The following is a 12,339-nucleotide window of genomic DNA, read 5'->3' on the forward strand; positions in this document are numbered from 1 at the left end:
GAAATGCATCTCACCGCAGGGAGGGGTGAGAAATGTATTATTTAAATACAATTTATTTTACAGCAACTTAAAAAAAATCGGATCTTCAATCGCTTTGGAGGAGGAAACATTTGGTTGGATCTGATGTCTTTGCATTTGCTGATTCTCAAGACGCTGAGTTGTTCTAAATGCTTTTAGTCATATTTCTTTTTTTCCTTCTACTCTCAATGCCTATACTTTTTTCTTTAATAAAGATATTTTAGAAAGTGTGTAATAAAATGCCAGCCCAGCCCTGGTTGGGATGAGAGAGGTAGCAACTGTTGGAAAGCAGCTCGTAATGAGAGCAAAAGGTCCCTCTAAATTAGAATTCTACATGAGTTCCAGAAAAGAAGCCCAAAGAGGCTGTTTACACGTAAGACAATATTTTCTGTTTTGCATTGTTGAATCTTGAATTATTTCAGCCAAATAATTGTGTTTTTTAAAATGTTCTCATTAATTCTTTAAGGATTTCACAGGTTTTTTTTTTTTTTTATCTCAGCCATCCAAAGTCTGCCTTGAACTTCTCCGATCCACCTGGACAGCCCCATATCCCTGAAACCTATTTTCCTCTTATGTACTATTTTTTGTTTTAGACCAGTTCAAAACTATTTGCTGATTAATTCGACCACAAAGGTCAAACTGGTTGTTTGTTTAGAAAGCACTCTGAAAGGCAGTGCAGAAGAAAAGGGGAAGGTGGAGAAGCGTGTGGAGAACATAGCGTTGGGAGCCTGTGGCGTGCCGACCTCATGGCTACAGCCTGGAACTGCCAATTGCCAAAGGTCCACAGATCTTTCAGAGCCATTTGACATCACACTGGTGTTTGCAGTCATCACAGTGGGAGCATTGCAAGCCGCACAGCTCAGGTCTCTAGTATCTCATTCATCCCGTTAATAAACATTTACCAGCTTCCCACAGGCGCAGGACTAGGCCAGTGGCCAGGATGGCTTTCCTGGGGCTTCATCAAAGGATGCTCAAAGCATGGGCATATTTGGGATGGGCATCTTCATCCTCACATCTCTCCCCTCTTTTCTCTCTGGCATCCCCTTTCGGTATTCAGGGAACCTAATGTGGTTTACTTCAAAAAACACATGGCAGAAATTTGAAATACAATAACCAAATTATTAAGATTTCTAAAGAAGCAGAAGTGAACCATTCAGAGGCAATATTACTAGCTTTTTTTTTTTTAAAGGTTTGTGCTTTTTTTGGTTTTGGTAGTGTACTGGTGGATTAAATTCAACATACATAGCAGGACAAAAAGGGGAAAGAGTCTCAACTACAAGGAACAATCAGTACAGCAAGATTAAAGGGAAAATGTTTGCTCTCATTGTGGGAGCCCACGTGTGACTCCCTTTCCATCTGCAGTCCATTCTGACTTATAAGTCATTTGAGTTCAAGCTTGCTTACTCTGCTTTTTCCAGTAAACTTGAGAGCTGTGAGAGACTTCTGATGTAGCCCACGAGAAAGAACACTCTATTTAGTAGACAGTATACTGCTGATGACAAACCTCAGGAACCCCAAGACAGAAAGTGAGGCTGCTTCTCAGCAGCAAGCACATGATGGAGAAGAGGCTGCTCAGGGATGGTCTTGTGGTTAGACACTGACTGACTGTCTGTGCTGTGCTTTGTTCGGTTCTTCTATAGAAGCATGTTCTGAAATAAACTCTGGGCCGTTGTCATTGCTTCGGCATGACCAGACAGACCTCCTGATTCTATGCTGTCTACTGTTTCCTTTTTCTGACTTTCCTTTGGCCTCGAGGATCCCCCATACAGGAACTGGAGCTGACTTTGTAGGAGTGGACTGCTACATCTAATAGAGTTACTAAGCAACCACACGTTGCTTTAAGAAAAGAAAATTCCCATGCATAGATACTTAGTCAAAGAATGTTTAGAGATGATACCATGTACTACCATACCTATGATTTAAGGAAAACAAAGTAGTAAACGTAGAAAATCAACAACTGGATAAAGGAGAAAAACACTTTTATAGTCCTACCACGTGGAAATGGCCACAGCTTCAGCCAGCCAGCGTTGCCTTTCTACCAGTTGTCCCCCACACAAATAGGAACATTTACAATTGCTAGTCATTTTCTATCCATGGTATTCAATGTCAACTCCCCAGATACTATGCATTCATCCAAATCATGAACCCTAACATGGTCCAAGTGGTCACACAACTGTGTTATATAATTGAGTTAATCACTCCCCCCCAGTAGCCAGTTTACCTTTGTTTTGTGCTTTGGCTCTGGAAATAGTGGCCCAACAAGCATAAATCTGGGACAACTTAGGATATTCACTGACAGGCCTGACACAATTATAAACTTCCTTCACTTAGGTAGCTTTATTTTCTTTTAACTGATATAAAAAGTACTTTTTTAGTCATCTAAATTTTATTAGCAAATACTTATTGCCCAGAACAGTGGTTTTTAGTATCATATTTTTATACATGCCTGTAGCTGCGGATTTGTCATTCCAACTTCTACATGCTGTCTAGATATAAAACTTAGAAATAAGTAAGCCATACAGCCTCTGCAATACACACAAACACCACACATGCACACAGCCCAGCTCAATACACACACATACACACAACCCAACTCATCAACACACACACCACAACTCATCAACACACACACTCATACACATGCCCACAGCCCAACTCATCACACACACACATATACACACAACCCAATTTATAATAAACACACACCACAACTCATCACACACACAGATGCACACAGCCCAGTTCAATACACACACATACACACAACCCAACTCATCAACACACGCACCACAACTCATCAACACACACACACACTCATACACATGCCCACAGCCCAACTCATCACACACACACATATACACACAACCCAATTTATAATAAACACACACCACAACTCATCACACACACACACATGCACACAACCCAACTCATCATCATCCAGAGGATTTTCTTACACTGAAATAAAGTTTTCATAAAGAAAAAAATTTTCAAATATGTGTATTTATATTTTCCAAACAATGGGGTTTATATAAATAAGGCCAGTATCTTTCAAATTGGTAAAGAGGACCTCAGTTTGAATCTCCAGAATCCACACCCTAAATATGTCATATACACCATACGACTCAGGCCTAGGGAACACTGTGAAAGCGGGTATAAATACCAGATTGACTAAGAACTAGGCAGAGGGTTGTGCAATGGCGTCTATGCATGACTAGGCCATGACAATGATGAGCTCTCATCAGCTATGGGCACTGGTACTGGGCCCACACATATCAGGTCCATCAAGCAATCAGCTATAGACGAGGAGGAGATCATAGAACCCTTCTATTTGCTATTGAACCACTGGCAACTAACAGATTCTGAGCACGGCAAGGCCTAGTGTTCAGTATCCAGGGGTGAGCCTGTTTGCTTAAAAGCATCACCTCAGTTCCCTGGCGCCCTTTTATACAAAGAGTCTGGATTGTTTAGTCAAGGGGCTTCACCCCAGCTCCTGGCATAAGCTCCCTCCCCTGGGAGTTGCCTCAGTCCAAACTCAACCTCCAGAGAAAGCCTGCCAATCGGTGACCCCTCTCGAGTGAAGGCCAAAACCACTCCAACAGGCTATTTAAACTGTCCCCCAGAGAATGAACACATGGTCTCCCCTTTTCCCTCTTTCTTTCTCCATGTTTTCCCAGGAGCCACCCAGAAGTGCTGGCAGTCATTAATCATGGGCATCTTTTAATTTGGTCTGATTTGATCTGATTGGGATTATTTACATCAGTGAAGAATATGTTGGTTAAGAAAAATATTTAACAGAGCCTACCGGTCTCTAGTCAAATCCATGATCATAGAGATGACCTTAGTTAAACTCTGTGGAACACAAGACAGAAACTCAAGACTATAGGGAAAAAGTGATGGCACAGAGGGAGGAAGACAAGACGAAAGGAGAAAGAGAGGAATCAGAATGTTTTATATGTGTATAAAATTGTCAAAGAACAGCACTTATTTACAGAAGAAACTGAACTATTACTTTTAAGTCAAGCAGAGTGGTAGATATCTGTAATGATAATGATGGTGATAATAGGGGTAGATATTCGGACAGTCACGGGTCAGCCAACCCAGCCAAAGCGGAGGGATATAGACTCTGTGAGAGACCCTGCCTCAGAAAATAATGTGAAGGGTAACTGAGCTACATTGCTGACAACCTCCACATGAAAGTGCACAGGCTCACGAGCGTCCACAGACATATGTTCACACACTACATCACACACACGGACACAAGGAAATGAGGTTTTGGTCTATCCCTGAGAGCCTATAACAGTTTGACAGTTCATTAGTCCAAGTAGCAAAGTTTCACAACTTCATGAGTACCACCTCGAGTATTTACAGAAATGCTGTATGCTTTTTCTTCAAGTGTGAGCCTTTAAAAATACACTCTTGGATAAGCGGGTGTGGAGTGTCTTTGGGAGTTCTCTCTTGTAGGCTCATCCATCTTTTTATTGGAGTGGTTATATAATTTGTGTTTGTGTATCTCAGTGTAAAATCCAACTGCTCTTGAGAGTGATGGAGTATTTTTCTCTGTTTAATTTAATACATAAATTATAATCTAGTTAATAAAATTTAAGTCAGACACTTCATAGGGCCATCATTGAGGCACTTCCTAGAGGTTGAAATCCCACTGTGAGAGAATTGTTATGCAACTATTAAAAGCAGTATCCGAAAGACTAAAGAGCTTGCCTCTTTCAACAGAGTTTTTTTTTTCACCTATCCATTTATATCACCTGGCAAGTGAAAGAGTGTAAACTTTATTACCCTCTGCTTAACAATTACCCCATTAAGGTTGAGTTAGATGAGGGGAAATGCCACTTCACTGTGGAAACAGCAAATAAAAAGCAGGTACCTTTTGAATATGTAAATTCTTACCTTTAAGTCCAACCCCTCCTACACCTTTCCCTAACGCAAACAAGAATGTTAGTATGTTTGACTGTTATTCTGGCAAACTTCATTATTGAAATAATGGTCAACAGTGCTAGGAAGACGGTCTCGAAATAAAATCTCTCTCATTATAACTGAAACTTGCCAGACAAAGACCTTGCCCTGCCCCCTTTGTTTGAGGGTTATTCTTGGGGACCACAGTGTATTCCTCCAAATAACTAGATGACTGGCTATCTGCTCAATGCCATCCTCGGGGTGTTTGCTTCCAGTTGCTTGGGGATTTGCACAAAATCTTAAGCATGAGATGCTAATTCACATCACTACGTCCACTCAGGAAACAATAGACAGTCAACCCACGGCTGCCCATAGCTTTACAGAGAGAGGCTTGCAGGTCACCGTGATTCCCTGTGTGCAGAGCTCAACAGAGCAGATAGTGCAAGTGGGCTTGGCCTATGACTCCACCAACACCATCACCTGCAGGGAACAAGGGAGGCAGTGGTCCACTGACTTTCTCAAGCAGCTTCAATTTAGTTTATCCTTTCTTTTTAGCTCTCTTCAATCTCCTTTATTGCTGCAGAAATGGTAATTCTAGTCTAAACTAGAATTTAGTCTCCTAAAGTGCCTTTTGGAAAAAACATCTAAATATGTGACATTGGTCTCCACAGTGGCAGGAACTGTATCTCCTGCCTTGCTGGTCTTTGGCAGTGAAATTTTGCAACTCTTCCAAACAGAGAGTAGAATCCCTTTGTCTACCTCACCAAATCTGGCTCACCTTTGGATGCGTCATAACCAATAGGAAGAGGTAGGAATGGCACTGACCGTCTTCTCAGACTAGGTTTTGGTCCACTCTTGTTAATTCTGGAGACTTCTTCTTGGAAAGCTATCTGACACTGCTGTGCTGTGGGACTGGGGCAGATCTTGAGGCATGCCACACAGGAACATAGAGGATGGAAAGCAGAGATGCTCAACCAAGTCCAGGCAAATGATGTCTCTTGCTGAAAGAGGTATCTGAGTGACACCAGTGGCCCAGAGTAAGGCAGCCTCATCAGTCCACAGAACTAACAAAAGCAATAAATCATCCTTTATAGTTACCAAATCCTGGGAATGTATCAACAACAGTTAGTCAACTAGTCTCTAGCAGTCTACTGGGCAGCAATTCAGGAGACAAAGCCTTTATACAGCTAACAATTTGTTGACTTTATTCTTTGTCCTGTCTGGGTTTATTACTTACACACGGCACAAGATTCTCCTGTGTAACCAGGAGCACAATCGCAGCTTCCAGACTCTCTGTTGCAATGACCTCCATTTTCACAGAGTCCACAGGAAAACTGGCATTCTGGTCCCCAGAGGCCATCAGGGCAGGCTTGTAAAATAAAAACAAAAAGAAAGATGGCTCCAGATTTCACGTTCACTGTCGCCTAAGTGAGATGGCAAATTGTGTGTGTGTTTGTGTGTGTGTGGGGGGGGGAGGTGTTTTCCAAAGAAAAAAGTGTTCGCTAGCCTCTGAAGATTTATAGCTCCTCCAAAAGCATTTCCGAAAGAAATCAGCACAATGTTGTGTCTATCACTTTGGAAACACAGATATAGTAATTGTCGTTTTTCTTTTCTCTTTTTCCTTCGCTGAAAGTGTGTGTGTGTGTTCCAGGCAGTAACAATGAAATCCATTTTGATTTATTTTTGAAGGCACTTGCACGGAACAAGCATGAGACGGGAGTGTAATTTGTGAAAAGCATCTCAGAAGAACGCCCCAAATGTTAGCTGCACATCTTCTTCCTCATCAATGCTTCCTTCTCTAAGCCTAGCCAAGGCAGGGCTCTGTGGTTTATGTTCTTTATGGCATACAGTGTCTAAGGTGGCTAAGGAGAAACTGCAAGCTGTCCTGTTGAATGTCCTTTGAACTACTGATGGAAAAGGACAAGCGGTAGATACTACCGGCACACGGACCTTAAGAGACACTGTCTAAAGCCTGCAAGTACAGACCTGGAAGAACTTATCTTAGGAGCACAGAGAAAACAGTGAAACTTCTTTAAACGCTTGACAGTGGTTGGAAGTTACAGCCCACTTCGCCCATCTGCGATGTGTGTCTTGGGCTGGGCAGAGTCTCGGAATAGCAGAATCACCACATTTTCTGAGGTGTCAAACCAGATCTGCAGCCGTATCCTTATATAATTACATCATATAAAAAAAAAACCCAGCCAATCGCAACTTCACCCTGTACTAAATAAGGCTTGGAGAGGCGGTGCATCTGCTGTCATAACGCCAAGGGCAGCAAAGTTGAAATTTAATCCTGCATCTTTCAGTTTGGGGATCTAGTGATCCTATCACACTTCGTGACGCTGAACCATTCAGAGGCTCTCAAGTCGTCTATTGTGCTCTGAGACACCCACTGTGGTTTTGAATTTTGAGTTTGCCTGTGGTAGAACGATTTGAATCCAGACTTGATTTTCCTGCAATGGCACAGGGGCTGCACAACCTTCCTAAAATGGGCTTATGGGTCCCCCCACATTTAAAAATCTGCCTGTAGTTAGGGTTCCAAATACCCACAATACAAACTTTTACCCAGAATACCTAGGCAGCCTTTATGTGGTTTCTCTCCCCTCTGTCATAGGTTGCTGGAAGAAGGTTTTGCTGTTTGGAAGTAGTTGCCGCTGATAAGGGAACTGAGATTACTGCTGATTGTTCAGGGCACTGCTCCCCAGTACCACTGAAACAATCCTTAACTGACTATTCACATGCAGTTCTGCTGCAGGCCTGGAGGTAAGATTCCTAAAGCTGTGTCTGGCCCTGGGAGCATAGGGGCCACCCCAGGGCTTGAGATGCAGAAACCCAACAGGGCCGGTTTTCACCATGCTCGACTCAACAAGTGCTCTCCTTGCCTTAATTTCAGCTGCCAATCATGGTGAGCTCACCCACATGCTCCCGTCTTATTCATAATTTCATTTCGTGGTTAGACAAAACTATCAGGATTGGACAAAGCTCTCTGATTGAAAAATAATATGTTTTCTAGAGATTATGGTGACGACCTCTCTATTTTGCTGATTTACATATACTTTCAACTCATTTTCCTTCACAGTGGGGATCTCAGAAGCCATTCCCAATAAAGTATATTCAGCAGCTGCTTTAAGGAAATATTGTCAGAATAAATTAAATTTACCCAGGTGTGTGTACATTGTATTATATCCTTGTACATTGGCTTCCAGAACACGCCATCTCAGTAGGGACATGAAGAGAATGCTAACATCAGGCTTAAAATTAGGGCAGAGACTGAGTGACATGAGACCTATTCTTGTGTCATATTAAACACATTTGTTGAGACTGGACTTCCGTTTCCTCAAGTTCCTTTCTTCATTACTTAGGTATTTACAGTGCAGCCACCACAATAGCCCACAGGGCTGGCTCCTAAGCCTAAGAGGTTTCTAGTTGCAGAACAAGATGACATCCTTCCCTAAACCAGTGCATAAGGGATTCGAAGACAAATTTCAATCCCCTGCTTCTGTGAGCAGATTCAACACTGCGCTGTCTTCCATCGGAGCCCAGTATCCTCTTCTAGTCACAAAGGATGTAAGGACTCACCGTTAGTCCTGGTCATTTGGTTTGTCCTAGGTGTGCAGTTCTTATGAAAGAGCAAAGGGCCATGACAATTTTCTTTTCTTAAATAAGAATCCCTAGGGCTTGATGAAAGTATATATATATATATATACTTATATAGTAAGCATGATCCTACATACTATGTGTTGATTTAAGGAAAGATTTACTGACTAGTGGTCACAGGAGCAAGGGAATACCCAAGAAAACAAAGCAGAAAGCCTGTCTATGTGGGACCCAGATTCTGTCAAGAGAATGATCAAGAGAATGATCACCCATATCAAATACAACAGTAATAGGTGAATAAGGTAGAGCAGAAAATGAGAAATACTATAGAGCAGAAAAAAAAAATCCAAGAAAAGTGCAAGGAGCATTCTAAGAAGTGACATGAAAGACATTCAGTGACAAGCAACCAAACACCAAAACCATGAGCATCCCAGAGTCTACAAGCCAGGGATGGCTTTCCTGACAGGCTGAAACACCATTTCCCCAATTTATCACGCAACTGCAACATGTCCACACTTTCTTACGATTGGCTTCATAACTCACTGTCTATAGATTGGTCTAAAGATTATATGACATCTGTAGAGTTAACAAATGACAGTACTGGCATCCATGTTTAAATTCTCCATGGTTAAGGAACTGTTAATAAATGTATTTGCATGATTGGTTTTTATATCAAAGAATATGGTCTTTAATTCTGAAAGAGAGCAGGTCTTTGGTTGATACATCAATGTTGTCTATCTTTATTTGTTTTCAGATATAATTTATCCAGTGTGATCCTTTTCTCCCTTGCTCGGGCTGAAAAAGGGACTGCTAACAGCAGTGGCCAAGAAGATAAGGTTCAATAATTGTATTGCCCCCCGTCTCAGTTTCCTCACCTGCAACAGGGGATCAATAAAACATCCCCACCTCCAAGGACACTGGTGTGGATTACCTCATTAAAAACACATGCTGAACAAAGACTGATCATTTATTATTAGAGAAGCCCAGAAATCCATCATTGGTTTGTACCTTCCTGGCATCTGTTTCCTTGGTAACCAGATTTGCAGGTGCAACTACCATTTTTGGCACTGCATCCCAGGGTGTTCTCCTCTACACACTGACATTCCAAAGAACAGGCAGTTCCATACGTCCCCCTGGGACAACCTGCAAGCAGAGTCAGGCAGGCTGGTCACCTGAAAACCATGCCTTGTTTATTTGAAATTGTTAGTGCACAGGCATGACATTCTTTGGGACCTGATTATAAGGAGAACAGGGGGATCATCATGACTGCCAAACCAAAAAAAAAAAAAAAAATGAGGCAACAAATGTCTTTCAAATCAGGCAATTCATTTGATTTTTGGCAAATGGACATGAACATTGAAGGCTGAATTACTTAAAAGGCCGCGGTGATGCTGGGAGAGAGATTGCTTCTCAAATGTGTGCTATTGCTGCCTGGACTTAATATTCTCCAAGGACTGCTTTGGCTGCCAGGCCCCTCATCATCCAGCTGAAGCCTGGAGATGATGGACAAGCACTTATGTGAAGGTTGGCCATTGTCCTGACTCCCCCTGATTATATGGCAATCAGAAATAATTTTACATCTCACAGATTACACAAAGCTTCCATTGTGACAGCGATATTATCTTGACCACTTCTGTGGCAAGTGCTGCTTGCCCTGTCTTCTTTGTTTTCCCCAGGCCATTGAGTTTTAAAGATGATGCGATCAGGACTGAAATTCTAACTTGAAAACATCCTGCCCTTGTGTTTAGGACAGCATCCCATAGTTCATGCATTCTCTCTCTTCCTCTTTCCAATTGCTTCTGCTGAGTTCTTAGAACAGCGCAATTCCCTTTCCTAAACAGATCTCTGACAATTATTTTGTTTCCCGGTTATTAATGTTCAAGAAACTTCTCAAATGAAATCTGTTTTAAGGTTCTTCTGGGATCAAAGTAATTGTTTGGTGTGCCCTTACAGGCTTTGCTGCAGAAAATGCAATGAATTGTGCTGCTTCCCCGGGGGACCGGAAATGACATTAATGGAGTTCATTCAATGTGGTGGTTATGATGACTCCTAAGGAATCCCACTCTGGTTGCCAGGGAAAGTGCAAATATCTTTAAAGGCAGACAATCAACAGAGCCATGTGGATGCTTCAATAATTGGGTCCAGTTCTGGTAACAAGTGATCGTTTTCATGACCACCAAGTTCCATAGACAGCATCAGCCTCACCAAGACTGGGGTCTGCTTCAATCTAGGTTCTTCTGCTTATTCCAGAATACATACTTGGTAATGAGTTTGGATAAAGAAAAAGTGGAAAGCCAGTATCTCTCAGGGTTTGTTAGGCATCGAGATAGAACACCCAGCATTTGAATTTTAAAGTCCTGATTTTCAGGACCTAAAAATGTGACTTTACTTCTGAATACATTAAGGATATAATGTTTTAAGACAAGGTTGTACTGGGATAAATGAGTTTCTAATTCAACACACATAATAAGCTTACAGACTGAGGGGTTTGCCAGAGACCTGCACGTAGTGAAAGCACCAGAGAAGGGCAGTATGATGGTGTAGGAGGTCCTTCTGTATTTGTGTTCCTTTCAATGGTTATTAAAGAAACTGCCTTGGCCTAGTTGATAGGGCGGAACTCAGGTAGGCATGGAAGACAGAACAGAATTCTGGGAAGAAGACCAGAGTCAGGCAGATGCCATGAAGCTCCTGCCTGAGTTTCGTGGTAAGCCATGACCTCATGATACTATATAGATTATTAGAATTGGGTTAGATCAAGATGTGAGAGTTAGCCAATAAGTGGCTAGAAATAGGCTAGGCAGTAATTTAATAAATACAATTTCTGTGTGATTATTTCAGGGGCTAAGCTAGCTGGGCGGCAGGACATGGCCCACCCCTTCTACTACAGTATAACGCCAAAGAAGGAATTTCCTATGGCAGGAAGAGGCCTGAACAGATCCCTCTGTAATATATTCAGATGGACCAGAAAACTACTGACACCTTGAAATTGGGCTCCCAGTTTCCAGAACTCTCAGACAATGGGTTTCTGCTTTGAGATACTCAGTTTGTGGCACTTGGTGTGGTTAGAAATATAATGTTGTAGGATTTGAGGTCCTTGGGGCTAGTCAAGTAACATTCATAAGTAAATCCAGAAGAACTAGGATGTGTGCAGTCTTCCTAAAGATTGTGGCATTTAAAATATTGATCATCACTACTACCACCTCACCATTACCACCACCAACACTTCTACAGCCACCGCCACCAGCAGCAACCCCACCATCACCACAGTCACCACCATCATCACCATCACTACCACAACCACCACCAACAACAACCCCACCATCACCACAGTTACCACCATCACCATCACTACCACCACCACCAGCAGCAGCAGCACCCCCTAAGACTCCCACCACCACATCTTGTTTACTGGTATTCTCTTAAGTCTTTACTCCTTACAGTTGGCAAGTGAGCCTGTTATCCCTGTTATTCAAATCCTAAGAATGCCAATTTTGTTACTGAAAAGTGAGCTTCCTAAACTTTTTGACAAGATGTATTGATTTAAGTTTTGTGTTCAAACATTTGGTATTAACATAAGATATTCAAAGGTTATTATTTCATATTGGATATATCTTGCAACAATTCAAGACCAATAACAGAAATGGTACGACCTTTGTTTCCAGCCAGGTTTTCTTCTCTAGGCATGCCTTAGGAGACGAAAGATAGTCTAGAATGTACCCTCCGTACCTCTGCTTTTCAGTTATTGATGGCTCTCTCTATTCTCTCCTTTATTTACCTAAGCGTAATCTTTGCTCATGGCCCACTATCAATTTACTA

At 42.0% G+C, this 12,339-nt stretch overlaps 1 protein-coding gene across 11 annotated transcripts in view; it reads right to left on the minus strand.

Moving 5' to 3' along the window:
* LOC121452851 (EGF-like and EMI domain-containing protein 1) overlaps positions 1-12,339 on the minus strand; it is a 687,333-nt gene that overhangs the window by 94,810 nt on the left and 580,184 nt on the right. For 7 of the 11 annotated variants that reach the window (XM_041659186.1, XM_041659185.1, XM_041659189.1 and 4 more), the window contains one exon: positions 6,164-6,295. The exons of the other annotated variants lie outside the window; for them this stretch is intronic. In XM_041659186.1, the coding sequence (XP_041515120.1) occupies positions 6,164-6,295 (132 nt within the window). The remainder of the gene's footprint in view (positions 1-6,163; positions 6,296-12,339) is intronic. 11 annotated transcript variants of the gene reach the window in all.

The sequence above is a fragment of the Microtus oregoni genome, unplaced genomic scaffold (genome assembly GCF_018167655.1).
Source record: "Microtus oregoni isolate MIOR12 unplaced genomic scaffold, Mior012 000010F_ref0000083, whole genome shotgun sequence".
NCBI classification, from domain to species: domain Eukaryota; kingdom Metazoa; phylum Chordata; class Mammalia; order Rodentia; family Cricetidae; genus Microtus; species Microtus oregoni.